Raw genomic sequence first — 27987 nt, 5'->3', positions numbered from 1 at the left:
AAATTACCTTTATTTGTTGCACAGTGTAAACATAGAGGCTCTTTAATGAAACAGAAATATATTAAAAATCTTCACTAGAAAAAAACACAAACACATTTACGCAGCAGATTTTTATCCCAAAATAATTTATTGCAGACAAACAGAGAAAGCAGAGCCATCTGTGCTCTGATGATAAGAAATAAATTAATGTCTCACAGCGTTAGGTCAGTTTGTTTGTGAGGCTGCAGCACCACCTGCTGAACAAACATCAACACTATACACACTGTACACAAACTCAGCTTCAATGATGCTCAAACACACACATTTAAAGGGACAGTACACTGATTTTGCATGTTCAAGTCCTTCAACTACTAATCAAACCTGAAGATATTTAGTTTAATTAATTAATCACTGACCAAACGCTTTTCAGCTCCAGTGAATGTTTTTAAACAGTTTGTGTGGATTCTGAGAAGTCAAGGACACTTGAACGCATCTCACAGAATGAAGCATGACACAGTTTTCTGCCTGGAAAAAGTATAAAATCTAAAACATAATTTATTGAGGAATGGTTTTAAAGGTTCACACATGCAAAACTAGTGTAATGAGACTTTAAAGGACAGCTACAAATCTATATTAATACAATATTCACATGTGCATATTTACAAGAATAGTGTAACATTTGCATTCATACATGAATATATGAAGTGACTGAAGAATTTTTCAATTGTTTTTTTAATAATATCTTGTAAAAGTGGGACAAATCAGCTCAGTAACAGGATATATATATAAATAAATTTGGCACTTCAGTGTAAATGCAGGTGTGTTTGTCAGGTGTGCTGATCCTTCATGGCGTCCTGGATCTGTCTGTTGAGCTCTGCGATGATGCGGTCGTCGTGTGTGTACACTCCGGTCCTCAGCAGCGTGTCTCGCTCCTCCAGCAAGCGGCTCAGGTGTTCGTCAGCGCTCTCGTTGACGCTCTGAGAGGGGGCGGGGCCACACAGGGAGGAGGTGGGGCCTAACCTGTCCTCCTCCTGCTTCTTTAGTCTGTCAGAAAACATCAACATACATTAGAAACTTTTATTAATTACATATATACACTATTATCAACAATATATGACATGCTATAAATTACTTTTTTTTTTTTTTTCAAATTTTGTACGGAATACATTTTTTTGAGGGGGTCGTTTTTGGACATCCAATAATATGGTGTTTTTCTGTAATTTTTAGCGGTATTATGCTCTAATATGTATCAACAGACTATAATTTTTAGCATTTTTAGGCGTTTTAAAATTTGACCATTTTTGACTTAAATCGACATACTATAGTATGACTTTTTTTTTGAGGGGGTCATTTTTGGACATCTCATAATATGGTGTGTTTCTGTCCCTTTTTTTAAATTAAATTTGGATGACAAACTGTACTATGACTTTTATGGTTTACAATAAACATACTTATCATACGACAAGTTTTTACGTTCACCACATATTTATTTGCATACTTTTCTCAGAGTATTATATTTTACCCTTTAATAGGTCTTTTTTTGGAGCGACTAATTGTTTCACTGTAATTGTTTATGACAAATCTAAAACCTCTTCACATCACATAAATGAAAATGTTTCAGCATTTCTAAAGCATGTTGTGCTGATGACATCATCACCACCCTCACCTGTTGAGTTGGTTCCTGATGTCGTCCAGCTCCTGTCGGTCCTGTTGCACCACCTCCTTCTGCTCCGTGGCCAGGTACCGCAGCCTCATGGCCTCCAGCTCCGCCTGCTGCTTCTTCAGACGCGTCATGGCGTTCTCCTGCTCGCGCTGCAAACACACACAAAAAACAAGAAACTGAACAGCTGCACGGACGTGTTTTGCTTGGTTTACATTGATCAACTTTCACATGTGTAGTCGTGACGTCCTGCAGATCAAATCAGACCTGACAACATTTAAAAATAAACCTCTGACCCCAGTGCTGAAATGTGTGCGTTGAGATGCCAGGGAACTGTTTTTCCTAATTACACAGAGTTTGGTGATAAATTTGTCTGGTTTTCACATTTTCATAAAAACCTCCCTGAGAAAAAATGCTGCAGGACTTGGAAGAATTCACACGAACACGATGAGAAAACTTCATAAAAACGTCTAAAAAAAGTCATATTTCTCTCAACTGCTCCGGCCTCCAGCTCCCAAAATTACCCATAATACCAATCTGGGCTCTGTCGACTGGCATACAGCTGCACAGTAATAAATCAAGGAAACAAAAACACTAATACGATGTCAGAGCTTTGATTTTAAATCAAAAGGATTTAAAGTTAAATCCAACAACCTGCTGGGAAACACTAAACATCCTCACCAGATTTTAGTTTTATCCTATTCAGCAGTTATTTAAATATATTCTCATGGGCTGACAAGTGTTGGATGGACACGCCGCTCTGCTAACAGGGCAGAAAAACACGGAAAACACGGCGAGCGGCGGGCTGGAGGAGACTTGAGAAGCTGGAATCTGTCCGTGTGCCGCGGTGACACAGAGCAGAGCGAGCGGCCGGCTGATTCTGGATGGGAAAACCAACATTTTCACATTACTGCCTCAACACTTTTCACACGCCTGATCACCTCACCTCCTCACAGAAAAAACACACACAATCTCTCATGAACACATCATTCACACTCACACACACACACACACACACACACACACACACACACACAGGCGGTGTGTTGACACAGGCCCTGCTCTCTGTGGACCATTAGCAGTCTGTATTACGGGCCGTTTTAAGGCTAATTACTAGAAAAACAAACATGCTAAACATTTTCTCTAGTGCCCGCTGCCAAGGACAATCTGAGGCCGAGTCCTGAAACAATTAGAGGACGAGGTGATACCGAGGCCTCGGCAGGGGGGAGGAGGGGAGACGGAGAAAAGCCACTAAAACTAAAGACCCTGAGGCAGATTTTCTACAGTTATTACATCATAAATCCTCCCAGCAGCTACAGCTGTACGGAAGACCAGTTCAGTCAATATTACATGAACACATACGATCAGAGGGATGTTAATAATTAACCGTTTAAACAACAATAAGAATCTTGACAGATTAAAGGTGAAAACAACAACCAAATGATGTTTTTTTGGCCAAAAATATACCGTTTATTGTAGAAAGGAACTGTAAAAACAGCCATTATCATCAAAATTTGGACCGGCGGCCCTTGATAGGTTTATGAAAGTTTCTGTTAGAAAAAATTACCAAAACAAAGCTTAAAATAATTATATTTCTACCAGAATCTCTTTATTCTACATGTGTCATTTAAAATAAAGCGTTTGCACTAACCAGATCCTGTTAAAAACATTAAATTCTGCTCCTCAGAGACACTGAGAAGACATGATTGATTCTGCTGAGACAAATATATAGATTATATATATTGCAGTGAACCAGATCATCTGCATCTATGGGCCCATAGAGGTAGCACAAATGAAACCGTTCAGTTTGGTGCTCCACAAACTTGAATTAGATTAAAATGATTTAATCTTCTTGACTTTCCAAATGTTATCGGACCGAATTAATCAAATTTTAATGGTGAAATCATTTTGTAGCAGTTGTTACGCTCAATAATTCCCCCCCCCTCCTTTTTTTAGTCCTATAAGCAGCCTTTTGGTCCTTAAAATAGCTGCAAAGGATCATCTAATGTTCTAGAGTTCATTCCAAAGCCAACTTCCACGTATAAACTGACCCGGATCACCCACATGTATGGGCCCAAAGAGGAACAGAACTTGAATGCCAATAAAATGACTTAATCTTGTGTCTCCGCTAGACTTTCCAAATGTTATCAGACAGAAAGAAACAAATACTGACAGTGAAACGATTCATTTTAAAGGGTTTGTTACGACCCCAAGAAGAGTCCAGGGATGTGGGTGTATGGTAAAGGTCTTTCTGGGCGTCACATGACATAATTCGACTATTTGGCCTCTATGTAAATGATCTTCAAAGCCCGTCATGCTTCCTGTAGACTCGCTTCAAAGTGATGTTAAAGTGTAGAAAAGCTGTGAAGCGCAGAGAGAACGACAGGAAGTCCTGGAGAGCAGGATCAAGGTCTCAGACGGTCGGGGAGGACGGGTTTCTGCGATGGATGACCAGAGAATGACTTCTCCTCCCCCAGACTCCCCTCCGCCCCCCCTCCATTACTCGCCTCCACTTTCAGAGGTCAACAGTCTCCAGCAGACGGAGGGCGAGGGGGACGAGGGGGGGACGAGACATGTGGACGCACTTTTCTCGGCTCAGATGGAGTTTTTTGAGCAGCTCTCCACCTGGGGGAGTTCAGGGGGAGTTTTTTGGGGATGTGATGGATAAAACTGGAAAGGGGGACGACTGGGACTCACATTAGAGACAAATGAGTTTCAGAGAAATATGGATAAATAGAAAAAGTCTGTTTAGTGTAAAGATCTGACACCTGAGGGGTTCAGGGCCGTTTCCTGCTCTGACGTCACCAAAAGGCTAAAATATTCACGGAATTCAACAGGAAGAGGAGAGGAAGTCACAGCTGCTGTTTCCCAGGAATCATTTATTCTACAACTCATAATATTCTTATGGCTGTCATTTTATTATTTTCATAATTTGCAGTGAAAGTCGTAAAAAAAAAAAAAATGTCACTCAAAGTCTTGCAGAGCCAAAACGCCTTGTGTCCTTTCTATTCCATACCATCTAAACATGTTTGGATTAAAAAGATAAAATATATAAAGGCAGACATTTGTTTCATGAATTTGTAAAGCTAATGATTATTTTCATTGTCAATTATTCAGACAGAATGATTAATAGTTGAATAATGAAAAATAAAATACAGACTAAAATGACATCTTTAAATGTTTTGTTTCCTCCTGAATAACAACCTGAAACTACAGAAGGAGGGAGGACAAGAGAGAGCAAGAAAAAGAAGAAGAAAGGGAAGAAAAGATGCCAAAATAGATTAAAAAAAGGTGAAGAGGGATAAAGAAAGAAAAGAAGAGCAGAGAAAGGAAGAGAGGGAAAGATGGGGCAGAAAAACAGAAAGATTGATACAAAAAAAGAGGACAGAGGAGGAGAGAAAAACAAACAACAAAAAGAAAGGATGCTTAAAGAAATGAAAAAGTAAAGAGGAATATGAGAAAGAGAGAGAAAGAGCAAACAAAGGAGAAAAAGAGACAAAGAAAGTAGGAAAACTGGTAAGGAAGAACCTGAAACTACGGATGATTTCTGCTTAAAAAATAAAACAAATGATCAACCTGCTTTTTACATTAATGTCGAGCAAATAATCTTTCTATAAAGCAAGAAGTGTGTGTGTGTGTGTGTGTGTGTCATGGGCATATCTCGCTGACCGTTAGTCAGACTGACCTCAGATTTCGTATGTGGCTTGCTCATGGCACGAAGGTGTGCATCATCGATTTTGAAGATTTTTGAATTAATTTTTCAAAATATCATTATTTACGTAGGACGTGTTGAGGTATTTCACTGTTTCTGATCGGACGCCTTTTAGAGGAGCTCCGCCCCATTGTGTGATAGGCCTACACCTGGTCAGTAACACAATTCACTCTGGATTTACACCATGACTCATCTCATCTGTAAGTCTATTCAGCCTACCTATCTTTCAGAGTTTTAAAGTGTGCTACAAGGTTCGATTTAACAATAACATTAGAAAAGTTTCCAGTGAATATCAATGTTCAATGTGTATGTGCTGGATGGTGTGGTACCTTATGAAGTGTTTAATGGAGTTGCAGACGTTGTAGTGGTCTGCATGTAATGTGCAAATTCTGTTATTCACATCCATCTGTTTGTGCTGCATGTAAACTTATTCCCTCCTATATCTGTGTTTGTATATATGTCTAACCATGTTGAATGATTAAGTTTCTTTTTCTTAAAATAACTATTTCTGTGTCTCTTTATATCTCAATGTACATCCGTGTATTACCCAATATACACTTTGTATATTAACACTCATTGTACTAATACAATGAGGTGTAATACAGAGTATTACACCTCATTGTACATCCCACTTTCACGCACAACCTCATTTGGCCATAATTGAAAAATCTACTTAATCTCCCACTATCTGAAGACATACTTCCTACGGGCACTGCACTAGTAATAAATAAATTGACTGATTGTCTCGTCTACGAACAGAGACGTTACCAAACTAATAAATCCATCAACAGGACTGCAGGCTGGAAACAATGTGAAGAAGAATTTGAGATCATTCCAGATGGTGGAATTCCAATTTCTGGGTCCTACATGAAAAAAACTTTGGAGAGAGACGTCTAGTTTCACTGTCAGAATTTCATCAAGTTGGTTTGATAATTATTTGGAAAGTCTAGAAGATTAAGATTAAATGATTTTATTCACATTCAAGTTAAAAAACTGTTATTTGACTTTGTGGAAATTTTGATATGTCTCTTTAATATACGACTTCTATGCAGTGATGGAATGTAACTAAGTATATTTACTCAAGTACTGTACTTTAGTACAAGTTTGAGGAACTTTTTATATTTTATGTAACTTTACACTTCTACTTCACTACATTTTGAAGCAAATATTGGACTTTTTACTCTACTACATTGAGCTTTAGTTAATTTTCAGGTTGAGATTTAACATAAAAAACCTAATACATTCAAAATTATTACACATTTTTATTAATTAAAGCACATAAACGTATATTAAGTAGTTAAAATGAGCCCTACCTTGACAACAGTAAATTCAAGCTTACAAATGCATCAAAAATAATAATAATACAAACTATATTTGGACAATCTGAGTGGGGCCATTCTGCATAACGAGTACTTTTACTTTCGATACTACACTACTATACAACACTTTGATGGTACTTTTACTTCAGTAAGTTTTGAATGCAGGACTTTTACTTGTAGTGGAGTGATTTCACAGTTTGGTATTAGTACTTTTACTGCAGAAAAGTAATCTGAACACTTCTTCCACCACTGCTTCTATCACAGAAGACACTGAATGTAATGAATGAAAAACTCTGTTTACTGTTAATATTACTGTTGAAAATTAAGTCATAAATGACAAGGAATGCTTCTAACAGAAAAAAAAGATTTTCCTGAATGAAAATATGTTAAGAAGGTGTATGTTTGATTTTTACCATCATACATGAAATAAAACTGTACATCAAATTTTAAAATCACTTCAACGGGGGGTCCTCTGCATAGCAACGTTTGGGAAACGCGAACTAAACGATGCTGTAACTGTTCTGCTCTTCAAAGGGTTAAACCTCTCCTCAGCAGGATGGTTCCTGTGAGCGTCTGAAGGGTTAAAAACAGAGTTTTCAGGCGTCTGTTGGGTTTTCAGAGCGATAAGAAGAACGAGATAAGAGACGCAGAGAGCTAAAGAATGTCTCTGTTAGTCTGACTGAAGCTGCTGCAGAGACTCATTTATTCTTTCACTACAATTATTCTGATACCAGCTGAAACTTTCAGTGCTGCAAAACAAGACAAAGCTCTCAAATATTAATAAACGCCGTCTGAACACAAGAAAGTCACAAAAAAAGAACTTTGCAGATATAAACCTGTTTTAAAATATAAATAAATGATTTAGTCTATTGTTTCTTCAATCACTTGGTCCAAAAAATGCTAGCTGAGTTTTATTATTTTGTTTATAAAATGACTTAAATATTAGAGAATAGTTGCTATAAATAAATAAATAAATAAGATTAAATTGAATAAAACAATAACTTTGCAGGTATAAACCTGTAAAAAAAAAAATTGGCCAACTATGTATTGAAACCATTTGATCAAGTCAGATTGTTCTTGTTTATTCTACAATAAAAATAAAATTATTCTGTCTATTATTTCCTCAGTCATTTGGTCCACACTATGTCAAATTATTATAATTATTATAATTTAATTATTGACAGATGTATAATTAATATCTTCTCATTATTTCAGGTCTCTAATATGACTTCTGATTCCAATTAATTTATTTGTTTTTGTCGCCTGATTTCTGACAGAACGACTTAAAGCTCCATGATGTAAACATTTTCTTTTTGAAAATAAAACTTTAGTCAAACATTGATTATGTTAATTAATAACACTCACGTAGACAAACCTCGTCAGGAGCAGGTTAACAGAGAGGTTTAGAATAAAAATATGAACATTTTCTTGCATAAAGACTTTTAAACTGTGTGCTTCTTTGAACTAAAACAGTCTCTGTCTGGTTTGTTGTTGTTTTTTACTCACACACTGTTTTATGCGTGTAAATATTCCGCCTGGCCCTCGCTGTCTGGAACGCGGTGCTCATACCGGAGCGCCGTAATATTCCAGGAATGACCTGTGGGAACCATCAGAGTCCACTGAGACCACTAACACTCGTTACATCTGCTGTGTGAGCGACAGATTTATACACAGACTCAGGAGAGAGGACGCTTTTAGTCTGGACTCAGATATCAGATAAACAGAGTGACAGATCAGCTGACAGAGCAGCAAAAATCAAACATCAGATTCAGACTGAAATGTGTCACTGACTTTGTTTAGACTTTGTTATTGTGGATTTTCCCTGAAGGCCGGATAATTTATTTAAATATTATTACTTCTAACGAATATAAAAAAAGGAAATTGAGATAAAATTATTATTGTGTCTTATTTTATCTTATACACATTATTTATTTTATTTAAATATCTCATCATTCATTTTGAAGTTTTTCAGTTGACTTAATATATAAAGTTTCATAAAAATCTCCTGATAGAAAAAACTGTTCAGTTCAATAAATGTGCGATGCTTCCAAAGCCATGATTATTTACAATTAGGACTATTTAGTCAAAGTTAATGGAGCATTATTATTATTATAATTATTATTATGAGGATAATGGAGCATTATCTCTATTATTATTATTATTATTATTATTATGACTATTTAGTGAAGGTGAATTAAGCATATTTATTATTATGACTAGTATATGTTAATGGAGCATTATAATTAATATTATTTATATGACTAGTGAAGGTTAATGGATTATTATGACTATTTAGTCTAGGTTAATGTATCATTTGTATTATTATTATGCCTATTTAGTGAAGGTTAATAGAGCATTATTATTATTATTATTATTATTATTATTATTATTAATGTTATATGATTCTGTAACTTCCCAGTAGTGTTATTTAATGTTAAAATCTAAATATTGACATTTTGGTCGAAGTACATAATGTTTCATCAGTAATCAGTTTATGTCTACACTTTATTTAGAGTATTTTATCCTCTTTCTGACTTGAACTGAACTTCTCTTTAAAGCCACCAGACTCCATTGACAAAAACAGTGATTTAAGCTCACAGAACACACAAAACGCTGCCTCCATCTGTTCGTTTGTGATATTTTGTGACTTTCGGCTCTGAAAACAAAAGAAGCATCACAGCTCCACTTCTGTGCCGTTATTTATAAACTTTGTATTGATAACTTTGATGCAGTCGCACAACTTTTCCACCACTTTTAATGGTCATTCCCATTTGAAAAACAACAATAAAAGACCGCAGACAGAGTCGTCCTTTCAGTGTGTTTTACTTCTTATTATTTAACTTTATGACTGATGCTTCAGCACGTTTTCTTGCAGGTTTCTGGTTTGTAAACTGGATTTTTGTGGCGATGTTTGATTTATTTACAGATATAAATATCTTCTTTATTTACAGAATATAAAAATGACCAAGTTTAGTTCTCTCTCCTGGTACGAGTGGTTTTTAAAAAAGCCCCAAAAAATCCACTTGGGCTGTAAAAACACCAAATTTAGCTGCGAGCCTCAGAACTTTAATCTCTTTGTCCCAATATTTTTGCTTAGAAAAGACCAACTTAAGCTCCTTGTCCCAATATTTTGAATCTAAACCAGCTCTCTGATCTAATACCTCGGAGCCGCCGGCACATTCATCCTCACTCCGCACCTCCCGGGTGGAAAAGCACATTATTCCTCGGACAAGAATTTTTATGATCCGACTTGAGCTAAACAGCACGCCATGCGAGGCGCTGAGAGGAGAGAATAAATAGGCGCGGAGAGGCCGAGAAAAACCAAACAAGAGCTGGCTTTAAGAACCGCCGAGCGCCAAGACGGATGGTCGTGTAAACACTCGGCTGATATTTTATAAAAAGCGAGAGTGTGACATCTGAATAGTTAGCGCCCGGCTAGCTGGGTGCTACACGCTGGCCCGCTGATGATTAATAGACGGGGGGCGACACTCAGCGCCAAACGCCCCCGCAGCGCCATAAATCACACGCTGTTTTCTTTACAATGATGTGGCACTTAGAGCGCAGGAACGAGGGAGAGAGGGAGGAGAAGGAGAACGGCAGGAGGAGAGAGAGGGAGGAGAGGAACTACACAACAGGAGGAGAGAGGGAAGTAAAAGAGAGAGAGAGGAAAAGAAAGGAAGAAGAGAACGATCTGAGAGAAACTACACTGAAGGAGAAGAGAAAGAAAGACAGGAAGGAAGAGAGGGAAGTAAAAGAGGAAGAGAGGAAAGTAAAAGAGAGAGAGGAAAAAAAGGAAGAGAGGGAAGTAAAAGAGGAAAAGAAAGGGAAGAGAAAGATCTGCTAGAAACTAAACTGAAGGAGAAGAGAAAGGAAGAGAGGGAAGTAAAAGAGAGAGAGGAAAAGAGGAAAGTAAAAGAGAGAGAGAAAAAAAGGAAGAGAGGGAAGTAAAAGAAAGGGAGGAGAAGAGAAAGATCTGCGAGAAACTACACTGAAGGAGAAGAGAAAGGAAGAGAGGGAAGTAAAAGAGAGGAATGTAAAAGACAGAGAGAGAGGAAAAGGAAGGAAGAGAGGGAAGTAAAAGAGAGAGAGGGAAAATAGGAATGTAAAAGAGAGAGAGAGAGAGGAAAAGAAAGGAACAGTAAAAAGGGAGAGGGGGTGAAAGGAAGAGGAGAAAAAGACTGTTTAAAGGTGTAGGAAAAGAAAAAAGGGAGGTAAAGAGAGGCAGAAAATGAAGATAGAAATTAAAGAATGAAAAAGCAAAAAGAAAAGATGAGGGAGAGTGAGAGTGAGAAAAAAAGAAGGGAGGAAAAGATGTCTAAAGAAATAAAAAAAGCAAAAACTATGCGGAAGAAAAAGAGCAGAAAAAAGGAAGAAAAGGAGGGAAAGAAGCGAGAAGAGGCAGAAAAAACAGGAAGATTGATACAAAAAAGAGGAGACAGACGGGAGAAGAGAAAAACAAAACAAAAAAGGAAAGGATGCTTAAAGATAAAAAAGGTGAAGAAAAATATGAGAGAAGAAAGCAAGGTAAAGAGCAAAAGAGAAAATTGTTAAGGAAAATAAAGAAAGGCAAAGAGGGAAATAAAAGAGAGAGAGAAGAGGCAGAAAATGAAGAGGAAGAAGATAAAGGAGGGAAAGAAAAACAAGCGAGAAAGGAGGGAGGACAAGAGAGAGGCAGGTAGAGAGAAGAAGGAGAAAGGGAGGAAAAATAAGTGAAGGATGCTTAAATAAAAAAGGAGAAGAAAACTATGAGAAAGAAAAGAGGTAAAGCAGAAACAAAATGAAGAAAAGTGAGGGAAAGAAAAAGGAAATGAGAGAAGGTAGAGAGAAGATAAAGAGTGAAGGAGGGAGAGAAGGACAGAGGGAGAGAAGGAGGAAACAGAGAGAGAGGGAGAGAGATTGATGCAGCTCCAGTTTTCCAGCTGGTTAACGTCAGTAACAGTTATTAGTTTGTCAGATAAAGTCTGTGTGTGTGTTTACATTAGACTAAAGCCCCACTTAGTGCTGCGTGTGTGTGTGTGTGTGAAGGGAAAAGAAAAGGAAAGAGTGAGCGAGAAAGAAAAAGAGAGAGAGAGAGGGGTGTGTTTTTACACCAGAGCCAAATATTTAGCTGAAGAGAAGTAGACAATGAAATGTGTGAGAGCCATCAGTTACACAGACACACACTTTTTTTAAAAAGTGTGTGTATTAGTCTTAAGTTACAGCTGAAACTCTGTTGCTGCGTCACATTAAAAGCTTCCCACTGGCAAACCAACAGTATGCTTTTATTGTGAAAAGGTCAAACAAAATGAAATGCTTATTGGTTAGTCGAGCTTTTATTTTATGAAAAACAGATTTATTCTTCACTGTTTGGTCAGCAGATAGGCTTTTTAAGATTTTTATGACGTTTCATCGAGGAGAATGAGCCTGCAAGTCTTCAAACGTCCTGCAGGGGGCGCCACCGTCCGGTCCTCTCTATCTCAACACAAACTGAGACGACTTCTCACCTCATTTATTAGCTGAGAAAAAAATTCTCTATGGTCTCAATCTCTAGTTTCAAGTCTTCTTCAGGACAATCTGATGTTAATGTGTAAATAATGGTCCCATTTAGAAGAAAACAGATGAAGCAGGGTGCGGTTTGACTGACAGGTGGCTGTCATCATGAGAGAAGCAGAACAATGCGTATCCACGGCAACCTGGACATCTAAACAGAACTCTGAGCCTTTCACCAGGTTTTCACTTCAGCACAGTGTATTTCAACATTTTGTTCTTTTAAAAATGTCTTGTTCAGCGTTTGGTTGGAATGAAAGACTCTAAGGAGTCGCTGTTTACTTTCTCCTGCAGAAGATGCGATTTTTATCTTAAGATAAAGATAAAAAATACCAAAAAAGACACAAATTTACAAAAACAAAAAAAGACATATTACAAAAAAATAACACAAAAAAAAAATGACACATAACTACCAAAAAAAGTAATAAAAAAGCTACAAAAGATTAAAAAAAATACTAAAAAAACAAAAAAATACCAACAAAAACAAAATATTATTAATAATAATAATAATAATAATAATAAATAAGACAAAATTACCAAAAAAATACTTAAAAAAGCCACAAAATTACAACCCGGGGGGTTGTCATTTTACCAAATTACCAATAAATACAAAAAAGTACCACAAAAGTATGAAAACATTTAAAAAAGCCACAAAATTACAAAAAAAACAACAAACCCTCACATATTTACCAAAAAATACATTAAAAAAGCCACAAAATTACCCAAAAAAGTTCATAAAAGAGCGGACTTAACAGCAAACTCAATGCTTCAAACGTCCACAAACCAACAGGGGACGTCACCTTGACTACGTACATGATTTATATTATAAACAGTTTATGGTGAATCCTCGTAGACCTCCATGATAAAATGCCAAACTTTAGGGCAGAAATAAACATGTTTACAGGTTGTTAAAAAACAAACAAACCCCAAAACAGTTTTGTCTCTGTAGCTAATTTCATGAGCTCCTGGGGGGTGAATCTTTATAAACTCACAGGTGTGAACTTTTACTTCGTCTTCTTTACTTCTCTTTGAGTATTGATATATATTTATATATATTGTGGTATTGAAGCTTTAACTCTGAGCCTCCTCCTCCTCGCCGCTCCTCTCCTATACGACCTCATACGCTCTGTCTGGGCGTGCTGACGGATGGCAGCGGGCGGGCTCAGCTTCCTCTGCTCGCTCCGTGTCTTTAAACAGAGCTGTTAAATGTCCTAACACTGTCAGCTCGTCTGCAGCAGCTGATTAAAAACCTGCAGCGTCCCCACGCACAAAAACTACAATTATCTGCTGTGAAATATGAGCGCTGTCAGAGCGCCGAGGCTGCTGCCGCACGCCGCTCCAACACGCCTCCAGCTTCACACTCAGCTCTGTCTCCAAGGTGGGAGCTTGGTTTGGTGTTTACCCGTTGACTGCAGTTTTTAGAGGGATTATCTATTGTCCACGCCTTCATTCATTTCATTGTTCACCAGTAAAACTTTCTCTGTGGGTGCGTTCAAGGCCGCTCCGACATCTGAGGATTCAGGGTCAAAAAACTGTCTGCTTTTATTTTTATGTTGTATTTTGTCTATTTTATCATGAATATTCAACATAATCTGATTTTTATTTAATTGTATTTTTTTGTCTTTTGACTGCATTTTTTAATGTCCACACCTTCATCAATTTCAGTTTATTTTCCATATTAATTAAATTTTTCACTTTCCACCTGTTTAACTATTTCTGTTGGTGCGTTCAAGGCCACTCCAACATCTGAGAATTCACTCTATTCGTTAAAAAAATACTGACCCGTTTCAATTTTTTATGTTGTTCATTATTTTATTATGAATATTCAACATAAATTAAATGTAGATCTTATTAACAATCTGACAATATTTTGAGAATTTGTTGCTTTTCTTTGTTTCCTGATTGAAAACGGAAAATATTTGGTATTTGAACGGTTTCTGTTTTTTATTAAATTTGTCTTTTAACTGCATTTTTTTCTGTCCACGCCTTTATTAATTTTCACCTTATTTCAATATGTGCATTCTTTTCATTTTTCCCTTCCCACCAGTTAAACTTTCTCTGTTGGTGCGTTCAAGGCCGCTCCGACATCTGACAATTCACTCTGTTAGTTAACAAAAAACTGACCTTCTTCTAATCTTTAATGTGGCATTTTATATTTTTCATCATGAATATTCAACAGAGGTCAATTTTACGATTGTAATAAATCGGATAAAATTCAGAAAATTTGCTGCTTATCTTTATTTTCTCATTAGAAAACACATTTTTTTCCGATTGTTTCTGACGTTTTAAGATATCAACATTTATAATATTTTTCACCTATTTAAAAAAATAAAATAAAGACCAAACAGTGAATTGATTAATCAGGATAATAATCAGCAAATGAACTGATAAACGATTGTTAGTTGCTGTCCTCGTTCAGTTGGTTTCTTTTGTGTTTTTGTTGCTTTTGACAGTTTGTTCAGAAACGTTCTGCAGCTAAAACAATAATAATCATTTAGGGATCCAATCACAGAGCGGGGAGGGACGGCAAGACGATGACGCGTACTACCCGGCAGACGGAAGCTTGTAGTTTTCTTACTGATCCAACATGGCTGCAGCAGACGCAAAACTCTCTTTAGCTGTAGATGGTGTTTTAAATAGTTTAGAGCGAAAGTTGAAAGGCGAAAGGTCTCTTGGCGGCTCCGCTGTCCCCCGGCTCGTAGCGAGATCACCGGAGTTACGGTAGCTGGGCTAATAGCGGTAGCGCTACGCTACCGTTACGGCGTTAGCGGTAGCTATTAGCCCCGCTATTGTAACGCCGGTGATCTGGCTACGAGCCGGGGGACAGCGGAGCCGCCGAGAGACCCGCAGCAGCTTGTTTATTGCCCATAAAATCAGTGGATGTGTGTGGCTGAATGACATGAGGGGGAATAAAGTGTGAAAATAAATAATCTTGCAGAAAGCGAGAACTGGAGGAGCAAAGCAGCAAACAACACTCTCTCACAGACACACACACAACAAACATCCATTTCTGTAGCTCTACTACGTCATCTGGTATAACTGATCTGATTGGCTAAGAGCTACCTACAGACGCTTATGATAGACATTCTAAGCGCCCAATAAACGGCTCCGGAGGATCGTAAACCACACCTCCTCTACGGAGAAATGCATTGCTGGTTCCCAGACCACATCTCATCTGAGATTAGTCTGGTGTTAGCCAGGCTATAAAACATGTGGAACCACCAGATCTATTGAAGCTCTAAGACTCTGGGGTCTAACTAAAGTGACTATATATATTATTCTATATATATATATTAGTGATTTGTTGTCGTACCTGTTTGAACCTGGCGAGCTCCTTCAAGGCGCGGCCCCACTGCTGCTTGTAGTGAAGTTTGGACTTTGTGGTCGACTCCAGTTTCCTCTCCAGCTCCACCTGAACAACCAGACAAACATCAGAGAAACATCAGACAAAGAGTCACACAGGAACTTCTCTTCATTTATTAAAACTTTAATGACTACAGCTAAAAACAAAATCTCAGTTTCTAGATTTAAAGAGCAAATATCTGTCCATGTTAGTGAAAAATCTGGTTTTATAGAAACAAACATTTGACATTATTTAAATCTTTGACATCAACATGATGTTATAGGTTTACTTTGTGTTTTTATTTAGGTTTGAGAGCAAAAACTTTCCACACTGCAATAAAAAAGCGCTTAATTGCAAGTTTATAAAAGTGTAATTTAACATTCATTAATGCAAATTAATAAGGCAAAAACGACTTTTATTTCCAAACAAAACTTTTAAAATGAGCATTTACAGTTTAATAACGACTGTATTTTACTTGCAATGACCAAAAGACACAAAATGACCAAAAAATGTATAAAGACAAAAACATTGTCCATAAGAATATTAATTAAAAAAAAATACTAAATACTTTTAAAAAGACAAAAAAATTCAAAAAATACTAAAAAGACAAAAAATGCAAAACAATGCACAAAATACAAAAAAAGGCACAAAAAATACAAAAAAAAGACACAAAATTACCCCCAAAATACAAAAAAACCCAAAAGATTACAAAAAAATTGTTAAAAAAAATTACTAAAAATATTTTAAAAAAGGACAAAAAAGTCTTAAAATGGCAAAAAAAAGACATAAAATGTTTATGTAAAAAAATATAAGAAATATGTTTCAAATGTTATGTTGATGCTAATATGTGTGATGCTTTACTTGTGCTACATTTTGAATGCAGTAATTCTACTTTCTATATTGAAGTATTTCCCTCCTTTTTTTTAGAGAACTTCTTCCACCTCTGTACTCTATAAAGTTGCAACTAATTTTCACTTTCATCACTTATTCTTTTTTTTTTTTTCATCTTTCTGCTACATGTAACAGAAAAGTTGCTCCTCAAATCCCTCCTTCAGCAGATTTTTCTCTGTGGCAGTAACTCTGATATAATAACCTCTAAGTATTCTACAGATCTCAGCAGTAATAATAAGGAGAAACTTTTGCTGACCTTCTCCAGAGTGAGCAGGTTGATCTCTGACTGCAGCCTGAACTCTGGTCTGACGTTCTGCTGCTCTCTGTACAGCGTGAACTCTTTCTCCAGCTGCTTGTAGCGAGCCTCAGCGTCTGAAATCTGACAAACAGCTTATTATTATTAGTTAAAGTCACTTTTAAACAACCATAGACCTCTCTCTCTCTCTGTCCTTCTGTCTCTGTGTACCTGCTGCAGCAGCCGGCCTCTCTCTTCCTCCATCAGTCTCACTTTGTCCCTCTGCAGCGCCACCCGGTGGTCACAGTCCTGCTGCAGCCTCCTGCTGCTCTCCTGCAGCTCCCTCTGGCTCAGATCGTGTTCAGCTCGCAGTTCCTTCTGCAGCCTCGCAGTCTGACACACACACACACACACACAGTCACGGTAAACACACTTCATACGAGGCCGGGCACTTAATACAGAAATGTGAGCAACACTTATTATAATACTGTTATTCTGAGTGTCTCTTTTTGTCATTTTGGAAACTGATATTTTAACAATTTTAACCCTCCTGGGGTCCTTTTTGAGCCCAAATCATTTTCATCATACCATTAATATAGGTTAACTTTCATAGAATTGTTTGACATTTTCAGCAATTGTGCCCCTCTGCATCGTTTATAGATCAAATAAATGTCAACTTTTTTCATACATTTTTACATGTTTTATCAGTTTTTATAGCACCAGTGGTCTTCGTGGACACAAAAGGACCCAACACACAAAATGGAGCACAGACACACACAGACATGTCTCTGAAACACACACACGCATGTACGCACACACTGACTTACACACAAAAAAATTTGATTCAAGCAATAATACTAAACATTCACTTGTCTAAGCAGTTCACTTTTGAGGATTTGCTGGTTTTTCTTGATGACAGTAAACAAATACCTTTGAACTAACTGTAAAACTAACTTAAAGATGTCACTCCAGGTTTTAAAAAATTTTAATGTTTTCACTGTTTTCAAACATTTCATAGACATATTATTCATTAATTAAACTTTCTGTCGGACAACCCAATACAATTATACTTCCAAAAAACTGTTTAAAAAACTTCCTACGGAGTTAGAATTAGTTTTTTAACCCATCTCAATAATGCAAATAACTTTAGATCACAACACTAAACAAAGACTCTATATCTATCTATCCATCCATCCATCCATCCATCCATCCATCCATCCATCCATCCATGGGTTAATGTATAAACAGTGTGTATGAGGGTGTGGTGGGTGAGTCTGACCTCCAGCTCGGCTGCAGCCAGGTGTTTCTCTCGTTTCTCCAGATCAGACAGAGTTTTCTGCAGTTGCTCCTCCAGCAGGTTATACTCCACCTCCTGAACACACACATATTAAAGTTATTAAAGAGTCTGTGTGAGTAGATAGAGCAGTGTGTGTGTGTGTATTGTGTGTTAGTGTCTCTTTACCTTCTTGTGCACCACAGCTTCTCTCTCTCTGTCTCTCCTCCTCCACTCCTCAGCCAGAGCCTGCATGTGGCTCAGCTCCTTCTTCCTCAGCTGACACAAACACAACAATCACTATTAAACATATTCACTTTGATTTGTGATCATTTTTAATGATGCATAGAATGCAAAACAGCCAACAAGAGAGCTCAAACACAAGTCAATATATATTTCCCTATGTGTGTAAATATATATATATATATTGATGAAAATGTATGCATTTACATTTTCGCTTTATTTAAGCATTATATCCTGTGTTCACCTGGTCGTCGAACAGATCCTCCTGCTGCTCCTTCCACAGCTCCAGCTCCAGCGCCGTGCGGTACTCCAGCGTCTCCCTGGGAGCGGTCGGAGCCGCGGGGCCCGGCGGGGGGACGGGGGCCAGACCAGGAGCTGCCGGTCCAGGTGCTGAAGGGTGGGGGGACGGCTGAGGGGGGACCACAGGCTCAGTCTGATGAGACATTAGATGGAAAAAACGGGTAAAATATTAAACTTTATTAGGTACACCTGTCAAATCTAATCAAGTTTTGATCTATTTTCAGAGAGGTAATAATTTAACTACATATTTAGAGGCATTTCTAATGTTCTGAACACGTTTTCAGATTCATAAGAAAGAAGAAAAGAAAATGATAAGCAATAATAAACTGAAAATTATGATCTTTGTTGTGTCAGAAATAGGCCTGCCACGATAACATGATATATCATCCCAGAAATTATTGCAATAAACAATATAATTGTAACTTTAAGACCAATTTATGCCATTGATACAATGAATATATAATCTGCAGAATATTCGGACATGAATATGAAAAAAAGTATTAAAATCTCCAGAATAAATTAAAGCAGAGAGAAGAGTAGAAATGATGTGAAAACATACTGAGGCTCTTATAACAGTCTGTAAAAGCTGTTTGTCAAACATCATAAAGTGTTGCTGACATTATTTATTAAACACAACAGGAGATATGAAGGTCACACACACACACTGATCCTGCTCATGTCCAGATATCAAACTATAAGTCACATCAGTCCAGATTGTTATTTTCAGGCCTAGGTAGAAAGTCCACACACACAGACACGCACAAACACACACACACACACACAGCTGTCTAACCTGTGTGGAGTCAGACATGATGACCTCTTTGGCTGTCACCAGTCCGAGGTCCTCCAGCGAGGCCTCGTAGCTCAGCTCTGCTACCTTCTCCCCGGGCCTGAACAGAAACACAGCATTGTTTATAATAATAATAATAATAATAATAATAATAATAATAATCATGTGATCAGTCTGTCAGGTTGGTTGCTGGTTCTGTCAGTACCTCTGTGTCTGGATCACAGGGATCCGGTCCCGGTGTGTCTGTCTCCAGCTGGTCCCCCCGGCTGCCGTCAGGACCCGGGTCCTCTCAGAGCTCAGAAGCTGAGACAGCTGGACGCAGGCTCGTCCAATCAGCTGGTCCCTGCTGGACGAGTCTCTGTGCCAGACCTCCACCAGCAGAGGAACCCTGCAACACATCATTCTGATCACACACAGTCCTGCAGCGCCACCTGCTGGACACAGGTCACACTGCAGGAAATAAAGAGGACAGAAAAGAATAGATAGAGCCAGTTTTAAATGGTTATCTATCAGAGATAGTGTTTTCCATTTAACCGACAGAAAAATACAAAAAATAAATTTCTAAAACTGTATACCTTGTAAATTGGCTTAGAAACACAGATTTTGGTGTTGAATTATACTTTTATGCTTAAAAAACAATCACACAAAACCGGGTCACGCACGCACAGACAGACAGACAGAAAGGACTGTAGCTCTATGTGAAGGCAACATGAAGGTTTTGGGGAAATTTCGATACTTTTCAACCTGGATCCTAATTTTTCATGTTATTGTGGAGTGATGTGAACGTGAACGATGTTTGAAATAGGTACAGTATTGAGTTAAAGTGCTAATCTCGCATCTTGGCTTCTTGTCTATAAAGATATTTTGTGTTTGAAAAGTTTCCTCAGTCCCCAGCAAGAGAATATTGTATTTGACGCTAAATAATAAGAAAAATAAACAACAAACAGATCCTTCTGTGTGCTCTGCTCTGTGTATAAACTTTAATAATGTAATATGTTGAGTGTGTGTTCCCACCGGAGGAAGGTGTCCTGCAGCTGCTGAGGCAGAGCAGCGAAGTCGAAGGCGCAGTAGGACTGAGGCAGAGACACCTCGCTGCCCCTCCGCAGCTCCACAGGAGGGTTGGTCATGATGGGAGCAGCACTGCCGAAGAACGGGTACGAATATCTGAAACACACACACACACACACACACACACACACACACACACACACACAAACCATGTTAGACGGTTTGGTAAGGTGGCTGTTTTGCAGAAATCCTGATAGAATTAACTGCAAATATATCAATATTTTACACTTTTCTTATTACTTACTTACTTATGACTAACACAGACAGACAGACAGACAGACAGGCACTCTCTTTTTCTCCTAGTGAATGAATCCTGATAAAGAGGATGAGGTTCAGAGTTTTAACCTGAGCTTAGCAGCGATGGGGTGAGTCAGGCTGAGGCTCCTCAGGCTGTGGAGGTCCAGAGAGAAGCAGTAGTGATGGGCCGAGGACGGGATGGACACTTTTGGAGCAGAGACGCTGACGGAGGAGGCTCCTCCTCCTTCTGCTGCAGCTTCAGACTGAACCTGCAGATCTGCAGCTGGACACAAACGAACACATTCAGTTTATTTTGTCTCAAACTGTCTCTGAACATCACGTTTAGGTGTCTGCAGTCTCACCTGCCAGCTGTCCCGCCTGCTCTCTGCCCCGCTGCAGCTCCTCCAGCAGACTCTCTGCCTCACTCTCTGTGTGAGAGGAGGCAGGAGGGAGAGGAGGAGGACCGGGAGGAGAGGAGGCGGGAGGTCTTTGGACCGGAGAGGAGCTCCGAGGTCTCTGAACAGCAGCAGGAGGAGCTGACGGAGCTCCGCCTCCTTCTTTAGTCCCTAAAGACTGGACAGAGGACAGAAAACAAGACGGGAGTAAAGCTGCTCACACTATGATGTAACGTGCAACAGTGCAGAAAGTTAAAGTTAAAATAGTGAAAATTTCTTTGTTTCACTGACATAAAATAAAGAATAAGCAACAACAAACGGCTACATCTCTAGTATGGTGGTAAATAGTCAACATGTTGTCTATTTAACTTTCTTCCAATCTCAGAAAAGTTATTTCTTGTTTATATATATAAAAAGGTAAACTGTGATTATGTGCAGATTTCTCAGTTTCAACATTAGATTTCTTCTTACTGTATTCAACTGAATTTTGGTAGCAAAAGATTTGCAAACAGTTGGATACTGTGTTTATTACATTTTTGGAATCAAAGTTGATGTAATGTCGTGTAAAAACATCCAAAAACCATCAACTGATAGTATAAAAGTTACTGGTGACAGAAATAGAAAAATCTACTGTAGAATCAAATGCAAAACTCACAAAACTTGGAATTTCAGAGCAAAAAGCTGGACTTTTACCTCTTTCTTTCTGCACTATTACTATTGTCTCTCTCTCCATCTACACGCATGACCCTCAGCTACATTAAAACAAATCCACGAATGTTCTTTTCTCCAAGGTAAGTCAAACAATAGATCAGAAAATGTGCTGATGTGATGCAGAGTGAGGGGGCCAATAGGGTTGTGTAATAACAAATTACCACATTCAATCACAATGAGCAACTAGATTTTAGTCGCAAAGGATTTGCAAATAGTTGCATTTTGTTTTTCAGAACTCTTTGGAATTAAAGTTGTGATGTAATGTTGTGTAAAAACATCCAAAAACCATCAAATGATAATATAAAGTTACTGGGGTAAACCATATGGAGACAGAAACAAGATAATTCCACCGTAGATGAGGCAGAAAGTTCATTTTCTTTGCACACGAGGGACACAGAATCTAATGCAAAGCTCAAAAAAGCTGGACTTTTTTTCTTTCTTTCTGATACTTTACTTTTATCTCTTTCTTTCTGCACTTTTACTATTTTCTCTTTATTTCTCTCTTTCTGCACTAATACTATTATCTTTATCTTTCTGCACTATGACTATTATCTATTTCTTACATTCTGCACTATTGCTATTATCTCTTTCTTTCCTTCTGCACTATTACTATTATCTTTTTCTTTCTGCACTATGACTATTATCCCTTTCTTTCTTTCTTTCTGCACTATTATCTATCTATCTCTTTCTTCCTGCACTATTACTATTATCTATCTATCTATCTATCTCTTTCTTTCTGCACTATTACTATTATCTCTCTCTCCATCTGCACATATGACCCTCAGCTAAATGCAACAAATCCAGGGATGTTTTTTTCTCTGAGGTAAGTCAAGGCATAGATCACAAAACATGATAATTTGATGCAGAGTGACAATAGGGACAATAAGGTTGTGTAATAACAGATGACCACAATAAATCAGAAATGAGCTCAGAACCCTTTTAGTATGTGTTTTGAGCCCTCATGCCCTCTGAGTGTACCTGTGCGGAGACGTCCTCCCTCCTCAGGGTGACAGCCACGCCCACAGTGGGCTGCAGGTCGGCGGGCAGAGCCGGCAGCATCTGTTTGGTGCGTTTGGGAGGCTGCAGAATAAACGCTCCCTCCACCGTGGCCGCCTTGTTCTCCAGGTCCACACACAGAGCAGCCAGAGCAGACAGAGACACGTCTGTCCCACCCAGAGAGTGATTCCCACAGCACAGGTGGATCTGAGGAGGACAGACGGGTGAGACGAGTCCACTGATGGGAGGTGAAGACATTTAACCGGACTCTCTGTCTCTCACCTGTAGGCTGGGCTGCTGGGACAGGAAGGCCTGCAGGATCTGCTTGCTGCTGCGGATGCGTACGGAGGCGCGCTCCGGCTCGAAGTCGGGGCTCAGCAGGTTGTGGAACGGCTCGCTGGTGATGTCGTTCCCCAGTAAAGAGTAGTAGAAGAAGAAGCCCGAGCCCTCCGACAGCTTCATGGTGCTCGGGATCAGCTGTGCACAACAACAGAGCACATTTCATTTGTTTGATGGTTTAAAATGTGTTTTAATTTCATTTATTTAGATTTTGACTCAAAATATTAAGGTGGTGACTAAAAGTGCCTGAAAATGTGCTTTACATTGCCATTTTACATTTATTTTACAGTTTCTCAGAAGGTTTAAATATATTATATATAAATATGAAGTTTAATATTGTAAACTCCGTAAAGAAGCTGTAGATTTTTGCTCGATCCATTTACAGAACTCTGTCAGCTTAATTTAAAACATTATTATTATGATTTAAATCATAACGTACATTTACATATTATAATAATGATAATAATGTAGGAAATAGAAACTCATAAATTAATAACAAATATAATTATGTGGTAAATAAATAAAAAATATATTTTAAAATAAAATAAATAGAATAAAGTCAATAGTATAATGGTAATAATAGTGAATAGAAAATCTAATAAATCCAATAACAAAAATTGTATAATAATAATAATAATAAAAAAGTGATTAAAAATCTAATAAAAATAAATCCAATAGCAAAAATAGTACACAAGAAAAAGTCAGCCAAGAAAAAGTGTTTCTCTATCTTCTGTTGTCACATATACTGTTATCTAAAAAAACAACACGACTGCACGTCTTTACCTGCTCCAGTTTGGAGGCGAAGGCCACGGTGACGGACAGGACGAACATGTCGGAGCAGAGATCTTTGGGGCCGACCTGGTGGAAGCCCTGGTCTGGGACCAGCGTGGCCTCCAGTTTGTCTGTCAGCAGGTCGGTCACTGCAGGAGAACCTGAAGAGTTACAGTCAGAGAGGAGCAGAATATAAGCAACTAGAACACTAAAGTGCCAGGTGGCGGCCACCAATCAGAGCAGAGCAATCAACTGCAGCTGCTCCAGTGACATTGGACGCCACTGAGAGAGCGACAGAGAGGAAAACAGCTGAAAGTGCCCCTCGAACAGAAAGCATTTTTGGCCAAACCGTCGCTCCTATCATTGAACTGACTTCACTTTGAGCATCCGGAGTTCTTCCTGAACGTCTATATTTGTGTTTTGTTAAGAAAAATGAAGAAATCCTTTTTTTAGAGGGATCAGAAGAAACAGCTTCTGCTTTCCTCCAGAAATGTTCCCTCCTTTTTACCATGGTGGTGTATGAGGCTGTGGGTGCGTGTTGGTGGATCATCTGTGCGTCCTACGCCCAAACTATAACTCTGACAGCTTTACCAGTAGATTGTGAGTGAGAAGACGAATTTTCCTACGTTTCTATGTATAAATTATTTCTGTAGAGTGGCATCTGCGGCCTTGACGGTTCCAAAGTTTCCTTCTGCACTCTAGCTATGATGTCATGCACTCTAGCTTTTCCATAAGGTAACAGTGGGGAAAACCGTTTGTCGAAACCCTTAGAAAATTTATAGCACATACCTTTTTAGTGTTTATGTGCCCAACATTTTTTTCAAGCTGATCCTGTGGATTTCAAGGTCGTCATGGTAAAATGTTGTGCCTGTAGCATGTGTAATAACCAAGTGAGATTTTCTTTTTATTTGGGTTTTGATCGCTCTGTTATGTGCCGACTCCGTTTATACTGTGATGGGGATTTCTTAGCTTCTATCTGTATCTTTTTATTATGTTTTCGCTGCTGAGTCTATTTGACATCCTGGATATATAAGACCTGTCTGTCCACTTCTCCCTGAATCTATATATGTGTCCAAACAAATGTACCTTTGGTTGTACCAGGCACTAAAATGAAAAAGAAATTGAAGCAAACAAGGGTGGTCTAATAGTTTTTTCCATGACTGTAAATAACAAATGCAAAATAGCAGCCATATAAGTCATTTATGCATATAAAGTGTATAGAATGTATGTATATGTTTTATTTTTCATATTCTTTCTTCGTTACTGTGCTGTAATGACTAAATTTCCCCACTGCGGGATAAATAAAGTCTGATCTTATCTTGGTAACTGACTTTATAAACAATTAAACAGAACTGACTGAATGACTGAAAAAAGTGTTTTTAGCCAGACACATTACTGTTGAACATGATGATTCATAATCATAAAACCATTTATGTGGCCGTAATTCGCTTCTACTGTTACAGTTTTAATCATCAGTAAAAAGAACAAGAATTTAAGCTAAATGAAAACACTTTAAAAGAAGCAGCTGACCTTGTCGGGGCGGGGCTTTCTTGGCTTTGAACCTGTCAGGAGAGGGCTCAGAGGGTTTGGTGTCGTTCTCCAGAGACATGCTGAGCAGCAGAGCCGGCCTCTGTTTGGTGTATTTACTGCTCAGCAGAGGAAACCAGCGGGGCTCCTGATGCAAACACACAGAAAATCTGATTTACATCAATAATTACAGGGAAAGCTTTCATCTCCAGATGTTGTGAGAAAATATTATATGACAAAATTTAATCCAATAGAGTATGTGTTGATAAGACAAAGCCGTAATGATCATTCTTGACTTATGTTGAGCTAAATGTGTGTGTTACAAATAAGAGTTGTAACCTGAGATGCAATGAGCAATCACATTGATGACCAGACTGAAGACAGAAGTAATGTCAGAGTAAAGCATGGTAAAATCTTGATATGTGTTGCAAGGCTTGTAAAAGGATGTTTTGAAGGTCATAAGTGTGATTATTAAAAAAAAAAAAAAGGAACTGATCTCTCATCCAAAAATATTGGAAACAAATTCAGAAAGTCTTGAATCAGGATGAACACCAAGCCATCACCTGACGAGCCCACACGTCACAGAATACAGATACATCGTTGTTTAAAGAGATACTTTTTGGTAAAGGGGGGCCTAAGAAAGCCCACCAATGAGAGAACAAGCAAAAGAAAGATTGTATGGCTTAAAAGAAAAGTTTTGACACTGCATATTCAGTCTCCTGTGGTTACAACCAAGGAACTCACTGAGTTGACCTTGCAAGAATAAAACTCTGCTGCTTGAAAGTCTGAACCAATCTCCTGCTACTTTAGCCTCTATCATTTTTCAGTCTTAGTGTTTGGGGAAGGTTTTGGTGCATGTGTTGTCGGCAGGCTGGGTGGCCCTTAGCCTGACTCTTCTGGCCCAGAGGCTTTGAAGCTGGCTAATTTGCCACAACACAGACAGGAGGAGCGTCTCACCTGTTTGACCTCCTGCACAGATCTCAGGTCCAGGACGATGTATCCGACGCTCTCCTTCTTCTTACTGACAGAGTCGACGGTGAAACACTGAAGCTTGATGGGAGTTCTCTGCAGTCTGACACAGAGACGATTCACCGTTAACGAGTCATTTACAATTGTCTCTACAAATCACAAAACACTTGAGATGCAAAGAGAGGATCAACGGGTGAAAAATGAGTATTCTCTGTTAAAACTGAATCTCTCTCTCTGTCTCTCTCTAATGTTACGGTGGTCATGTGATCTCCAGACCTGTGCTGGTGCAGCGTGCGGCGGTCCAGCTCCCAGGCGAGCTCGGTGCTGAACATGGGCTGCTCGCGGTGCTCCACCGGGTCTGTGGCCAGCTGCTCGCCGTCGAAGCTCGCCTGCACCACCAGACTCAGACGGGGAGCCTTCGGGAAGTGACGACCTGCTCACAGAGAACATTTTCACTGTCAGACTCAAACTGGTAAATGAATTAATTAATAAGTCAAACGCAGAAAGATTTCAGAGTCAGCTGGAAGGTTTGTTTGTCCTGCAGAGACTTTAACTCACAGAAAAACATTGTTCTGATCCAAAATATTACTCACAACACTGTGAAGTACTCTATCACAAGTACTCAGTTACTCAACTGCATTAAAAGTTCGCTGTCAGAAGTATTCAGTTACTTTACAGCAGTTAAAATACCACATTGCTAAAGTATACAGTGTGGTACTTATACTACTTTACTATTACATAAGTAACTTGTGACAGAGTACTTTTACTACAGTAAAGTGCTTGTGACAGAGTACTTTTACTGCAGTAAATTGTCTGAATACTTGTGACAGAGTACTTTTACTGCAGTAAAGTGCTTGTGACAGAGTACTTTTACCTTCAGTAAAGTGTCTGATTACTTGTGACAGAGTACTTTTACTGCAGTAAAGTGTCTGAATACTTGTGACAGAGTACTTTTACTGCAGTAAAGTGTCTCAATGGTTGTGACAAATTATAATTACTGCAGTAAAGTATCTGAGAACTTTTACTGCAGTAAAGTATCTGAATACTTGTGACAGAGTACTTTTACTGCAGTAACGTATCTGAGTACTTGTGACAGAGTACTTTTACTGCCTTAAAGTATTTTGTGATGTATTGTTTATGTCTGAATCAGCTGACGTCACTTCAAGAGGATTTAATGCTAAAGCTAACTGCTAACAGCAACAGTCTGGTCATTAGTGAGCTAAAACGTTATTAAAGACGCTCGTGTAGCTCTATAAAGTATTCAAACCATCTACTATCGCGTCTCATCATGTTTATTGACTGGAACAGATGAAAGTGCGGCTCTGACTCACCCTCCAGGATGGAAACAACGATGAGAAGTTGTTCAGTCTTCGACGCCATTGTAACATTTGTGAAACTTTACCAGGTAAATATTCCACCGTTAATTAAAAGACTCCGGTTTATAGATCCAGAACCGTCTTAGTTACTGACAGGATGTTTAAAACAGCAGGTTATTCTGTCCGCCGCTGACTTACGGACCGTTAAACCTCCAGCCGCTCTGTTGTCAAGCTTTGGCGCCACCCATTTTTGTTTTATGAACCGGAAGTGACGGCTGAAATGCACACATGCGAACAGCGCCCCCGCTGGTCGGAGGAGGAACTGCAGGGGAAACAGTAGTTCTATAGGAATATAGTTATAAACATTATTCTGCTGCATTTATGTAC

The 27987-nt window shown here is 38.5% G+C and overlaps 1 protein-coding gene across 1 annotated transcript; it reads right to left on the bottom strand.

The window, feature by feature from the left end:
* Positions 1-27824, bottom strand: cep120 (centrosomal protein 120). Its single transcript, XM_059337852.1, has 20 exons — positions 27616-27824; positions 26561-26717; positions 26273-26387; positions 25319-25463; positions 23801-23949; positions 22961-23155; positions 22661-22885; positions 20939-21149; positions 20685-20859; positions 20286-20435; positions 19477-19659; positions 19275-19371; positions 18426-18614; positions 18128-18217; positions 17945-18037; positions 16897-17058; positions 16687-16809; positions 15510-15608; positions 1646-1791; positions 1-1023 (listed from the first exon to the last, which is right to left on the bottom strand). Exons 1-20 carry the CDS (start codon positions 27662-27664, stop codon positions 807-809), a joined length of 2970 nt encoding a protein of 989 aa, XP_059193835.1. The 5' UTR covers positions 27665-27824; the 3' UTR covers positions 1-806.
* Between the last annotated feature and the right edge of the window lie 163 nt (positions 27825-27987).

Source organism: Centropristis striata, chromosome 7 (assembly GCF_030273125.1).
Source record: "Centropristis striata isolate RG_2023a ecotype Rhode Island chromosome 7, C.striata_1.0, whole genome shotgun sequence".
In the NCBI taxonomy this organism is placed as follows: domain Eukaryota; kingdom Metazoa; phylum Chordata; class Actinopteri; order Perciformes; family Serranidae; genus Centropristis; species Centropristis striata.
This window is presented reverse-complemented; position numbering and strand designations above follow the sequence as displayed.

What these genes read in the sequence shown, in the direction of transcription:
- cep120 (XM_059337852.1), bottom strand. Translation starts at nt 27,664, where the DNA reads ATGGCGTCGAAGACTGAACAACTTCTCATCGTTGTTTCCATCCTGGAG. An exon ending in CGCACGCTGCACCAGCACAG is followed by an intron (nt 26,388 to 26,560) that starts GTCTGGAGATCA and finishes TCTCTGTGTCAG; the next exon opens with ACTGCAGAGAACTCCCATCA. An exon ending in AAGCTGTGGTGCACAAGAAG is followed by an intron (nt 18,038 to 18,127) that starts GTAAAGAGACAC and finishes GTGTGTGTTCAG; the next exon opens with GAGGTGGAGTATAACCTGCT.